This window comes from Seriola lalandi, unplaced genomic scaffold, assembly GCF_002814215.2.
Source record: "Seriola lalandi dorsalis isolate HSWRI2012SDOR001 ecotype SW California unplaced genomic scaffold, Sedor1 jcf7180002054553, whole genome shotgun sequence".
In the NCBI taxonomy this organism is placed as follows: Eukaryota; Metazoa; Chordata; class Actinopteri; order Carangiformes; family Carangidae; genus Seriola; species Seriola lalandi.
Window position 1 is genome coordinate 380,214 of NW_019525106.1, and position 14,055 is coordinate 394,268.

Below are 14,055 nucleotides of genomic sequence, written 5' to 3' on the forward strand. Positions count from 1 at the left end.
AAGTCAGCAACAGGACAAAAACGTGTGAAATGCAGAATTAAAAAGTGATCATACACATGAACTACAAGAGACCTCAGTACCATGATATGTCTATAGAATGTGCTTGTTTTAGGGACTTTTTCCATTTTGATGGGTTAGTGTCAAATGGACAAAATTACAATTATATACCAGTAATGGCAGCAGCAAAGATTGTCTCTGAACTGCCAAGTAAGATTAAATGCAAATGAAACTGTATGAACCAGTGAAAACTATAGTGTTTTTTGTTTTTATTGATGAAATTATTTAAACCAATAAATAGTTTGAAATTACTCAGTGATGGCAGGAAAATATATTGTACACAAAAAGGCTGGAAAATTCCTACACTTCATAAATTCACACCAAATCAAAATATTTCACACAATCCTCTGTATTTAAATGTGACAGCAGACTGTGCGTTTTGAGAGCAGTGCTTCACTGTAGCTGCAGTCAACTAGTTCATTCAGAGTAACTTTTATGCCAGACATGATCAACAGGACCATTAAAGGCTTAATGAATAAATAATTCCTTCAACAGATAATTGCACTTCCTTTCATAATTAACCCAGATATACAGCTGTTTTAATTCAGTCATGTACTAACTTGCTTTTCAACCAATGTTACCTGTTACCTGGACTGTAACCATGTCTATAATATTGCAATATGTGATTTCACATTCAATCTTTCCAGCTCCATTAAAAAAAAAAAAAAAATTGTTCACATTATTTTCAAAGACTCCATCCTCCAGAGCACTTACGAAACATATCAGATTTTCCAATGCTTCCACAGACACTAATCCACGTAGTGAACATCGGCCTGAAGCTCCTTGCTTATATACCCAAGAAGAGCGGCCGTCAGCTGCTGCTTCAGGGTGGTGTTGCCCATCACCAGAGCAGTAAGCTGGACCAAATCTGTCCACTGAATGTCTCCCAGAATAACCATGAGATTTTCATAAAGCTTCTGCTGCTGCAGAGGACTGAGCTCCATTATGACCTGAGGCAGCGGTTTGAATTGTCCACTGGTCAGCCAGCATCCCAGAAGGCCTCCAACAGCACCGCCTGCAGGGGAAGAGGGTTTCAAACTTGTGAAACTATGTTAAGTATTGATCTGTCCAACAAGTCCAACAGATGTTTGCAAAAAAAAGCATTTCCTTCTGTGATGGAAGACACATCGTGGTTCCAGTTTACCAGTAATCACGAGTGAGTCAAAAGGATTGTAAATATTTTTTAGATATGTTAAAAGAGCTGTTGCATTTTCTCCCCAACTTACCCACTGCAATACCGAGAGGACCCCCAACCAACCCACCAGCAAAGGCCAGTCCTCCAGCTGCTGCTGCTCCCTTCCCTGAGCCTTTCACTGTGGACTGGATCTGCTGATTGGTAGATAGCTCACAACACAGCTTCATAACATCATCAACACGATGACACATGCTGTGAGTCAGATTTATAATAATAGGAGAGAATACAGAAAGTGCCACTGTAAGATACTTCACAACCTAACAACGAGCATACAATCAGTAATCTGGAAAATATTGTCAGTTCAAATACACAATCAATCAGACACTGACATACATCGTGCTATTTAAGATAGAGAGGACTAAACATGTTCCTGCACATGCTGAATATTTTGGCAAACTCTAAAATATTTTCTAAAGCAAAGCAACTACCACTTCTGAATAGTGAATTAGGACTGATTGCATCAGAAAGCATAGTTAGGCATAGGCTAACAATACAGTGTGACATCTATAACCCCTTTCTACACAGTATTATCCATTCAAAGGCTGCTGTGGTAATGAGAGTGAACGGTGTTAACATACCTTGCTGTGTTATGAAATCCTCATCAATATTTCTATAGCTTATTCTATGGTATTAGTTCAAATATACCCTGTTTATCCGATTGATGCCTCCCCTGACTTCTGAGCTTGCATGACTATGGCCGCAAAGCTTTATGGGAACAGCAAAAATGATGCGTTCAGGGACACTAAACCAGTCGCGAAATCTCTGCTCTTTGGTTGGATAACAATCAATAGGTACATACAACCAACGATATCTTCTATACAACATGTAACAGAAAGTTACTGAAAATGATAAATTACGTATTTAATTACAAATGTTTTAAAACAATTTTTGACAGAGTTGATGTGTAGGATATTAAGAATAAGACAGAAATTATTCTAAAAGCACTAGCAGCAGCACATGTGTTATTTAAGAGCAATGCCTTAAAATCTACTTTGATTTACCAGCAGGTTTTGTTTTTTGCTGATGAAACTACTTACCTGACTACTTAAGGTGTTTGTTTTCAGGGGTAGCCTAAATTAAGAAATAATTCATTTAGACACTCTCAACCCCGTAATAATAGCTGAAATTAACAATTAAGGATACATTTGTTAATTAAAAATTTTATAAATTAAGCTGGGTTGAGGGGTAATCTCATACATGTTAACAACTTGGTTCTTGTTTCACATTAGCCTTTGCTGTTGGTAATTTTGATATTTCCGAAAACAATTAAAAGCAACAAAAACAGCCAATGAGTGTCTGACAAGAAGGGGGCTGGGACCACGGGTGGATTATATTAATTTTTCTGAAACTAAAGTTGTTCAGCACAATTGCCCCGTCTGAGCTCATGTATCACCCTATCTACCTACAACCGTGTAGGCCATTATACAGATATGTGTATGCTTCAGTATTATCTACTACAATGTTCGTGCACTGAACGGCAGAGCAACTATGTCACATGCGGAAGTTTAACTTTTGTAGTAAATGAATCTCTGTAAACGGTTGCGGTTGTTAAAGTGTAGCAGTGTGCTGATCGCTGCAGCTGCATTTATTCCGCTACAGTAAGACGACTGTTTATATTTATGCAAGCGTCCACATTTACCCAGAGTACACCGGGAGACAGAGAGGAGAAGCCGCGTCAAGCTCGGTTCAACTCGCTGAAAAACGGAAAATACTATGTTCTGATTTCAAAATAATAGTATGAAGTAGGAAATCGATAGAGCAACAATACAATGATGACGTAATGATACAGTCATAGACTGCATGGATACAATACAAGCAGATCTGGCTATGCTTTAAGTTAAATTAAATATTGAATGCAGAAGTTTTACTTGTAATGGAGACATTTTGTTGTTGTTGTTGGTTTTAATTATTTATTATTTGGGCAGTCCAACTTTATGTTAACTTGTGTTCAACATTAAGTGTTTTCAAAAGCGTTACCAAAGAGGTCTTTTATTTTGAAATCCTTGAACGGAAGTTCCATTTGTATTCCTGGAGTGTTGACATTGGACCGAGGTGTATGGCGCAGCGAGAGTGACGAGGAATATTTGCAAATCTTGGAATATTAAAACGTGGATATTTTTGGAAATCATGCAGAAATCCTGAAATGAGAGTGTGAGATGATATCACTTCCGAAAGTGTGGATAACTATCACTGCCCCATTGATGAACACGAGCAGAACGGGTCTCAGGAATCGCTGCTGCTGCATTCATAAACACTTCTTTAGGACTCACAACAACCCCTGAGCTTTGTTTGGGGTCACAAAACACCACATATTCCCGTTGTGCATGTGTGTTGACAATGGCTGAAAAGGGTAATATGAATATAGAGCATCTCGGCGGAGTTGTCAGGCTCCGGGAGGAACACGAGAAGGTAATGTGCTTAGTTGACACCAAACATTTCGCTGGCTAGTATCTAACGTGCAACGTTAGCCCAACCACAGCCAGCTACTGGCCACGCGGTGGACCAGCAAGGGTCTTTGACCTACGAGTGGATCTGCTGAAGTGCTTTTAACATTTAATACGGACATTATTGCACTAATTTTACTAATTCTTACACGTGTAAGTTGTGGGTTTGTTGTTGTGACTCCCATTTTCGAGAAGCTTCTTCCCTTGCAGCCACTCACATGTTCAAGTTCTTTTTTTTTAACTGTTGCCTGGAGGAAGGTGTGTTTAGTTTCATTTCTATAAACTTCTGTGCTGTTGCTGCCACTTTCACTTGCAGGCTTGTCAGAGTTGTTGCCCTCTAGACTTCGTAACTGAGTTAACGGTTTTATGAATTGCCAACAGCTAGCTAACAGAGAGCTAGCTAGTAGGTCTACCATGTCAACGCCCCCTCCCCCTCCCCTTAAAAAAACATAGATATTGAAAGTCAGGAGGTCACAGATGATAGAAGTTTACAACAATTTTTGGGTGATGAAAGTTTTGTTTTTTTTACTTTAAAGTTGAAACTGCAATCAAAGTGCACTTCTTCTAGTTACTGACCAATAATCAGATGGTTCTATCATGAAATCTTATGCTGGTATTTCTCATTTTATGTGAAGGGCTTCAGACTGCAACAAACTGGAAAGCGTTGGTTTACATTACAAGCATATCGTCATGCATCACAGTGGAGGGGTGTTTGTGTAGATGTTCTGACCATTTGGATGTAGTTTTGACAACTTTTTTTTCCCTTTTGCTTTCCCTCTCCTGCCTCGCTGATTTGGTTTATTTTGCTGTGATTCTTTAACTTAGGCAAAATATTTATAATTCTTGTGTTTGCAGTATCAGTCACATTAAAGCACTAATCTGAAAATGGTTAAGAATTGTTAAACTACTAACTCTACTAACTTTAGGTTATTAAATCATCAGCACAAGACTGTGAAAATTGCATAGATTTCCAGCATATTCATATCGAAATTATTTGTCCTAAAAACAGGTGGTGAAAGACTGTGAAAGTCGGATTCAACACTGGTAAGCATTAAGAAAGTCCCATGTACTATTTTGGCAGTTGCATAGTGATAGTGATTTGTTTGCTTTTGAGTAAACTACATACACTACAAAATGTGGTGTGCTACAGTAGTACAGTGACGTCACACAAAGCAGCAAAAAACAGCTGGTGAATACAGGTGCCAGTATGATAGCTTTTTCTGTGGAAATATAGAAAATATGTGTATCTATGTAAAGAAAAGTCATACAAAAGCTCAGGATTAGCCTTCAAATTTGACTTGGTTAACATTAAACACAACTTATAGTCCTATCCTGCACAAACCCTGATTATATAATACATAAATAAGTCACAGCCAATGTTTTGTTGGACCAGCAGTAGCTCTTCTGCACTTGTACTTGCTTGTCTCTGAGTAATCCAACATCTATGAATACAGCTAATTTGACAAGGAAATTGAATGATTATTTCACTTAGAAGTGAAGCTCCTGTCATCATCTACTCTCCTTTCTGTCATTGAGGTCTGTGTGTTCATTCAGTTTATCATAATAACCACGAGTTTGGCTTCCAATTAATCAAGCATGATTCTGTGTAATATTGATGGCTTGCGTTAAGAGTGCCAGCTCTGGTCAAAATCAACAAATGAAACACTCCCTGACCAATCAGAGGCATTTGTTTCAAGTATGCCATAATTAGGCCGTTTATTCCTGCAGTTGCAGTGGCAGGAAGGAGCATTTTCAGTACAACACCAACTTTAAAGGCCATACACACCGACAGTGGTTTTCAGTAATGAACTGCCGAATGGACGAAATACAGTTATCTACCTTTGTGAACAATAAGTTTCGTTCCATTGTATGCCAGTTTTGTTAGATCTCTCCTCAGATTCAAGTTGGGGCAAAGCTATAGTGGTCAAGAGTATCATGGTAATTAAAACTGAGAAGCCCTACTGTCAGTCTTAAAAAGGCCTCAGCACCATGGTGCATCATACACATAGGTGTTTTCACTTCCTGTTCTTCTCAGGACTGTGTGGGCTTGTGCAGACTGTTGACATCGCTCCAACTCTCCTATTGGACTTGTTGGGCATTATCATTGTTATTGGTACATTGAGTGCAGTGGCCTCGCATAATTCTCAGCATACGTCCGTTCAAATGTAACCTGATGTCGCAGTCATATCCTTTATCAGAGTTATTATAATTATGAGATTCCCACTTGTGAACAGCATTCCCACAACTTCCAAGTCATAATTACAACATTGAAACGAATGATATTTCTGAAAACTCAGATATATTTTGACATTGCATTTAACAATACAAAGTTCCACTGAAGCAAACACCTCACATCAGCCAGAAACCTAGTGTCCATCCACCTAGAGTGGATATGGTATTGTCAGTGCACAGTATTTTAATCCTCACATGACCAATTCTGTATTCATACAGCAGTCTTAATCATGTGAACGCTTGCAAGTAAAATGGGAATCTTTCCCAACTCTACCATCCATCCCAAATGATGTGGATGTGGCATTAGCATAGGTTTGATGGCACAACAACCTGTGCAGATGTACATGGCCTATACAAGTAAACAGCGGTGACTTTTTCAATTTCAAAAAAGAGCAATAAAATACCATAAAAAAATTTGTGAGTCCAGTTTTGCAAATGGGTCCAAAAGTCCAGTATTCACCACAGGGGTTACTAACCACATTAACAATGGCTCTGTTCTAGTCTAGTGTCCCAGTAAGTTATGACAGTATAACAGTGAGCCAACATGAACAATAGTAGGACCCTGAACCTGAAATGGCAAAATGGAATTTAGCCATTGCCAATTTTGTTATCTACACCTGTGGTTTTCCTACTGTAACATGTCAAAATGTCTTCTGTCAAAAAGGTCTGTTTGTTATGACATTCCAGGAAGTTCTCCGTCTTTCTCACGTCTTTATAAATATTATATAGTATTAGTAAAACTACTTTTAACACATAACTTATATTTAAAACTTTTTTCTCAGAAAACTTTCTTGTAGGAGTGCGTAAAGGGAACAACAGTCTTCAACAGATTACTATAGAGCAACCAATTAGGAAAAACTGAGAGATTTATTAGTCTATGTTAAGGGATTTTGGATACATAGTGCTTTCTTCTGCCTAAAAAATTAATTGCTGCAAGAGTAATTGGAAGTTATGCCAACATGAGGAGTTCATATTATGGACAAAGCTAACATAAACCTCTGCTAACTGTATTTCCAAACTGCTTTGATGAAAGAGAGAGAGTAACTGGATACATTTCTGTGTTCTTAATCTGCATTGAAGATGCCATCATAGTACAGTGTACTCTGTTGTCATGACTTCCTCCGAAGTCTAAAGTTTTACATCGTTCTACTACAAATAAATAACTACTAGCGACATCTTGATGCCATTTTGGTTTATATCATGTCTCCCCTGAAATCTGCACTTCCCCATTTCTCCATAACTGTGGTTTGCTTCCCATTGTCCTGTTTAATTTCCCAAAATAAGTCAAACAAACGTAATTGGACAACAAATGACTTCATAATAGAGATGGAACTTTAGCAGGAAGAAAATACTAATTTGAAGAGTTCTTGGCCTAATGTCATTGTAAATCCATGAAATTGCAGGAAGAAGGTGTCAGGTGACTATGAAGCCCTGAGTGACCGTCTTAAAACTCTTCCAGATCAACTGTCCTATGACATCATGGTGAGTGCTAACCTCACAAGAACAGAGAACACATACAGACTCATTTACACCACCCTAGGACTTGGGGGTTAGTTTTAAGGTGAATTCCTGTTGCAAATAGCAAGTTTACCATTAACCTGTGTCACAAGCTTCTTAACTTTGCAGAAGCTGACCCTAAACATATACATTTTTACTACTGGCATTGAGAGTTTTATTTCTTCTTTTCTCCCACTTTCATCCCACATTCTGCCACCTTCTTTCAATCTTTTCTGCTCTTCTTCCCTCTGCTCATTGTGCTATAAACAGGTGCCCTTTGGACCTCTGGCCTTCATGCCTGGGAAGCTGGTGCACACCAATGAGGTCACAGCGTTGCTCGGTGACAACTGGTTCGCCAAGTGCTCTGCCAAGCAAGCTCAGAAAATTGTTGATCATAGGATGAAATGTGAGTCTGTGTTCCTCTCTGTAAACAGATTGCTTTGTTTATTTTTAATGTAATCAATTGACACTGCTGGTCTTCGTCCACCAGAGGGTGTAGCTGCATCAAGTCTGGATGGCTTGTCTTAGCACTGAAGAGACGAACTTACTTTTAGCTGTGCCATGATTCAACATTTAACTGTGGGAGAAACTTTTGACTATATCTATGCTATACACAGTCACTGTAAGTGTAACACTGTTTGTAATAACTGTACGGACGTGCTGCATGATTTCTGGCATCTGCAGGGCACTTTATTTCACACGGGTGGAAGCTGCAAGGCACATATGTAGAACTTAGTCACTGTTTTACTTTTGCATTCATTCATCACAGAACCCCACTGTCCCTACCTCTGTTGTAAATCTTGGGAAAGCAAATCGCAACTTTTCCTCCCCCGTGGTCAAAGCAAGTCAAATCATTGCAACATTGTTTCTTGCAGAAGAATAAGTCAAATATAACACGGGTTATATGTAGCTGTTTTTTTCAGTGTTTTCCCTGCTGTTCATTCTATGTCTGAAAATCTCATATCAAGTCAAATGGGCCCAAGTAACGATCTCTGATGTGAACATTATTAGGGTGTTTAGTGAAGCAGAAATGTGCTGCCACAGCCCATCCGCAGCCGTCTGTCCCCCCACCACTACCCCCCTCCCCTCTGCCTCCTATCTCCTGACCCTGCCCACCCCGCTATTACAGAGCTAAGTGCTGTAATACAAACATAGCTAGCTGAAATGTGTCAGACAGCGGCTGAGTTGTCAGGCCTTCTGTGTTTGACCTTTCCTCACTTCCAGTTGATGCACTGACTGGAGGGGCTCCCGATCGCCATGGAAACAAGGGCCCTCTGCTGCTATTAGTAAAAGGGCTTAATTGTTGTGAAGATTTAATGATCCGGAGTAGTATTCAGGGCAGAAGATATTATGAACTGTTTGTGTCATCATTTTTCAATTTTTTTCCCCCCAACTTGTTTAGAATTTTAACTCTTTAGCAGCTGGTTGTCATTGCTGTGTTAAATGTTTTATTGAAATCTCTTGTAGCCTGCAGCCAGTTTTTTGCACAATGGATTTTGTCAATCTGCCTCCAACTCTCTGCATGCATTTTCATGATAATGCACCTTTTTTTTCTCTACAGATGTAAAGAGTGAACTTGACAATCTATCCAAGACTGTGAAAAACTTTGAAGCCAGAGTTGGGTTTGCAAAGGATTTGGAAACAATCTCAGCCGTATGTTGCATTACTACCAGTCGTCTCACAGATAAGATATTGCATAAAGTATAAATGGGGACAAATGTATTGACCCTGCTTGTTCTTTAGAGTAAAGGGGACTATGTTGACATCAGAGAAGACGTCGGAAATAATGACACTGCTGTCATCAAAGGTATCTTTGTCGGTCGTTCCTCTGCCCTCATTTTATTTGTGCATCTTGCATGGTCTTATGAGAAGACAAAGAAAGCTTTAACCCAAACTCAGATTGACATTTAGGCTTCCATTTTGTCTGCTTTAACAGGCAGGCAAAGAATAGCTCACAAACCAAATTCTAAGCCAAAGCTGGATGCCATATTTGATCTAAAAGAGGAGGACGAGGAGAATGGCGGAGAGAGCGGAGAGGGCGGAGATGGAGGAGATGGAGGAGATGGAGGGAGCAGAAAAAGCATCCTGACTGAGGAGGAGCTTTGGGCTAGATTGGATGAACTGGAGAAAATGGAGGAGCTACAAGATGAGCAGTACAGGTACATGAACACACAGGGGCCTGCTTCTTTTTTTTTACCAGTGAATATTTCTCAGTAACTTTGATCTGGTAAGAAACTGAAATATTTCATGGATTGTTTTCCTTCAGATTATCTGATAATGCAGATGTGAATGGGGAGGACACATCATCCTCTTCCTCAGAGGAGGAGAAGGAGGGAGATGCTGCTCCTCCTGTCAATGGACTGAGTCTGAAGCCAAGCTGGAGCTCCGTGCCCAAAAGCAAAGCTCCAGCAAACGTGGACCGTAAAGAGGAGGACGACGACGAGGAAGAAGAAGGCAACTGCTTGCCTACCATCTTTTTCTCTCACACAGTCGAACCCAAGAAGGTCAGAGTGATAAAGCTTTTGCTCTTTTCTTCTTCTCTTTACATTCTACCGTTTAATTCTGTTTTGGTGACTTTGCCTTTACCACCCGGTTCTGACTCTTGCCTCAGGTGAGGATAAACACAGGAAAAAACACCACATTGAAGTTCAGTGAAAGGAAAGAGCAGAAGGAACATTCAAAGAGGAAAAAGAAAAACGGACACAACAATGGACACTCCCATCACGAACTTCACAAAATCACAACACCAGCAGACATTTACAGGTAAAAAAAACAACACACTAGGACCTTAATGAATTATTGTTGAATTGCTTAGTGACACCAGCTGATTATTGTTTTTCTCTCAGGTTGTTTGTGGACGTGAAGAACGGGGAACCCATCCCCAGAAAGTCCATCCTAAAGTCACGGAGCAGAGAGAACAGCGTCTGCAGCGACACGAGCGAGAGCAGCGCGGCAGACTTTGACGAGCGCCGGATGATCGGACGCAGCTTCAGTCACGACGAGGCAACGCACAGCGACACCAGTGACGGCATTACAGAGGAGGACAGTCCTACGGCGGTGCCACTGCACCCCGCCAGCAGATTTGAGGTAAAACACATTGGTTGTGTTATAATTTGTTATACTTCTCACTGTCTTTTTTATCTAAACAGATCCCAGTCAAGTTTCTTTGTGTAGTCTTCAATCACAGTTAGAGCGTGAAGGCCTCAGCTGCATACCTATATTATGAAACAGTTTATGAGAATGGCACCTTTGAGCCTCACGCATCTTAATGAGAACATAACAAAACTCCCACTGAAGCCTCTTTAAGTTGAAGTGGGAGCTGCCTGTGGTCAAACAACTCTCTAAATGTCAGTCACAGTAGGCAGTGTGAACAAGAAAACGCAGCATGAAAACATTTCTCTCATTTCTTCCAGGCATTTTCAGGTACAGTGGTAGAAAAGGACCCGATGCCTTCAACGGTTCCACACCTGACCATCGCTCCACCGGCCCTGCCGACCATACTGGAGAGGAAACAAGAGGAGGTGGCGCCCGACGCGGCACCGCCCCAGCAGGCCCCGAAAAGGGTGTCTAAGTTTAAAGCTGCCAGGTTGCAGCAGAAGTGACTGTTGAAGAGCAAATATCCATGTTTCACAATAACTTTTTTTAAAAAGAAAGCCTTTGTTTCTTTTCTACCGCTGATGAACTGGACAAACCAGCCTCTCTTTTCCTTTCTTTCACTCTTCTTTAATCCACTTTCACTTTTAACCACACACAGTTTCTGTCATTGAATAAAACTGTTCAGTGTGGAAAAAGTAACAGTAGCAATGTTACCAAATCAGTCTTTCTGCTTTTTAAAAAGCTCCAAACACTTAGGTAATGCTGTCTCTTTTGCTTATCTGCTTCTACAGTATAAATGGCCGTTCATAATTGTCCATGTTTCTGTTGGGCCCGTTCAAACTGATTGCTGTCATACATTCCCCTGTCTGCTGCTCCTCAATTGGTCCATGCTGTTGCCAGTTTAGGTATGACTTTAGGCTGCCATAGCTGCCTTGTTTTGTTTCTTTTTCAAGTACTGATCATTAACCGGAATCAGGTGCCCGCTATAGCTCCTCCTTTTACCTTCTTTTGACCTGCCTAATGAATGTATGTACTCCTTTGTCACAAGCTTTGTGTAACAACAACAAAAAAAAAAGAATATTGATGGAAACTAAAAGGAAAATAAACGATTTTGGCTACAAGCTTCGTTTCCTCTTTCTTCTTTGAAAAAAAAAAAAAAGGATCTTTGCTCTTGATGGATTTCTGTTTCATTTTTCTTCAGCTGACGGTGTTTTATTTCTATCTCAATATCTTCATCAGAAACAATTTGGAAAGGTTTTCTCAAATATTTGCTAGACAGCATAGTAATAATGTGTAATGGTAACACATTTTTGCTTCTGATACCTAGTGTAAATTGTTTTGGTCTTTAAACAGCTATTACCAGATACTGACTGAGCTAATATGGTCTTTTTTATGAATTATTGTTACTCCTGGTGAATTTCCTGTTGTGCATTAAAATTTGAAGAGCTAAGTAAAGCACCAGCTCAAATTGCAACCAAACCTTCTAAGGGAGCAATAACATTTCATCAAAGTTGTAAAACCAACCAAACGCAGAGTGCCTACTCCAGTTAGTAAAAGTACAGTCAAACGACAGCCTTAATGGAAGAGAGGGAATTTCCAAGCCAACCACTGTGACAACAAATCAAGTTCAGCTCAGGCTCAAAAAACAAAATTGAACCGTTGAAGACCGGGAGAAAGTCTGGTTTGTAGATTACAGTTTGCAATTCTTGGCTGCAGTATGACTGTGCATGAGATAAATCCCCACTACAGCACATTAAATACACAACTGCTCAACTGCTCCATGAGTGCATACGTGGATGATGCAAGATGACTGCCATAACATCAATGGTTGAGGTGAAACACTTTAAAAATTTTGAGCTGTTAGACAGCATTGCAGCAACACCCTTGATATGCAGCAGCACAAAAACAAAAAACCAAACTTTAGATAAACATGATAATGAAAATATCCTGGGATGGCAATGCTTCACTCACTCACCAAGAGGAGTGCAACTCTATTTTCTAAGTTGTGGCAAAGTAGAAACCAAATTGTGACATCAGAAAACACTAGGATACCCGAACATAGCTCTGAATTAATACACTAATCTGATTCTTTTTAAAAAAGTACAATGGTGAAGGAAGTACTCAGATCATTTACTCAGTAAGCGCATCAATGCAACAGTGTGAAAATACTCCATTACAAGTCTTTAATTTAAATTTTCTCTCACATAAAACGACGAGTATTATCAGCAAAATGTGATTCAGTGGCTCCTTGAAAAGCTCACAAAAAAAAAAAGTTCTACCACATGACTTTGTATTCCTTTTTTTGGACTTTCATTTTTTGGTTTAATATAGGATGCTTTCACCTGTTTTGGGCCTTGAATGGTTCAATAAAACCATCTGAGAAGTTCAGAGGAGAAAAATGCCTCTTTGGTTGAACAACTCAGACATCTGAGACACGACCAGGGGCCTCAGCTAGACACTGCGTTTTTGTAAGGGAAATACTCCATTAAAGTCTGAGTACCTCAAAATTGTACAGCACTTGTGTAAATATACTTTGTGTAAATGTACTGCACTTCTCAGCACTGGTGAAGTGTAGAATAGCTGCCAGACAGAGCACAAAGTGTGTATAAGACAAGATGTGTGCATGTTTTTATTCCGCCTCATATGATTGGACTCATAAAATGAAGAGGAAAAAATTATCAGGTCATATCTTGTTTATTGCTTTTGGGTTATATTACTGGTATTGCTATGATTGTTATGATTGCATTTAAATCTAAACAGATGTAAAAACACAAACACACTGTTAAACGGGATCCAATATTTTTTCAAAATTCCCTCACAGTTGACATAAGTGGTTTATATTTGCTTATTTATATGGTTTAACTAATTTTTTTTTTTTTTTTTTCTGGCCTCTGACATTTTGGTATAACCTTTGAAAATTTGGACCTGCTTACAAAAATCACTTTCAGGCCAGGTTAACATGTTATGTGGAGGAAAGTGTTTTACAGTGGATATGAAAAGACCATAGTCGTGGACTAAACTGTATTGTTTTGGACACAATTTAGATTTCTAGAGGGGCACCTCATACACACAACTGTACCTCATCTCACCCACAAGTAGCTTTAATTAAAGCTGCGGCTTGTGAGTTGAAAGGCTATCACTCCTCTTTTAGCTAAATGGTGGGAGTGCAGGTCTCTGATAAGAAGCTTTTAAAACAGGTCCTGAGGTGACTCTGCCCCCCCCCCCACTTCCCCTTCATCAGGATTATTTCTCCAATATGAAAATCCAGGTAGCATGAGACAGATTAGGCAATGCTTAACATGCTAGCGTTGTGTTGGTGAGACACAGATCAATGGACTTATGTAGGTTAAGCTGTGAAGGTATATGCTGGAACATAGCAGAACTACATTTCAAAGAAATCTAGCGTACGAACTATGTAATGGGCTGGAACACAGGCGAGATCTCCATTTCAGGGATTAAGAGGGATTTTAAGAGTTATGTGATGAAGGATTCAAGCAGGTATTGTTGTCCAGACAGGTGCTTTGGCCTGGGGGG

At 39.7% G+C, this 14,055-nt stretch overlaps 2 protein-coding genes across 2 annotated transcripts; one reads left to right on the forward strand and one right to left on the reverse strand.

Moving 5' to 3' along the window:
• Nucleotides 1-249: 249 nt before the first annotated feature.
• Nucleotides 250-1,982, reverse strand: LOC111661847 (protein C19orf12 homolog). Its single transcript, XM_023415533.2, has 3 exons — nucleotides 1,831-1,982; nucleotides 1,284-1,444; nucleotides 250-1,072 (listed from the first exon to the last, which is right to left on the reverse strand). The coding sequence occupies exons 2-3, from the start codon at nucleotides 1,441-1,443 to the stop codon at nucleotides 807-809; spliced, it is 426 nt and encodes a 141-aa protein (XP_023271301.1). The 5' UTR covers nucleotide 1,444; nucleotides 1,831-1,982; the 3' UTR covers nucleotides 250-806.
• A 1,279-nt stretch (nucleotides 1,983-3,261) lies between these two features.
• On the forward strand, nucleotides 3,262-11,642 carry uri1 (URI1 prefoldin like chaperone). Its single transcript, XM_023415524.2, has 11 exons — nucleotides 3,262-3,661; nucleotides 4,706-4,740; nucleotides 7,332-7,410; nucleotides 7,696-7,831; nucleotides 8,987-9,078; nucleotides 9,169-9,232; nucleotides 9,362-9,584; nucleotides 9,692-9,929; nucleotides 10,037-10,188; nucleotides 10,272-10,512; nucleotides 10,839-11,642. Exons 1-11 carry the CDS (start codon nucleotides 3,590-3,592, stop codon nucleotides 11,025-11,027), a joined length of 1,521 nt encoding a protein of 506 aa, XP_023271292.1. The 5' UTR covers nucleotides 3,262-3,589; the 3' UTR covers nucleotides 11,028-11,642.
• The last annotated feature ends 2,413 nt before the right edge of the window (nucleotides 11,643-14,055 follow it).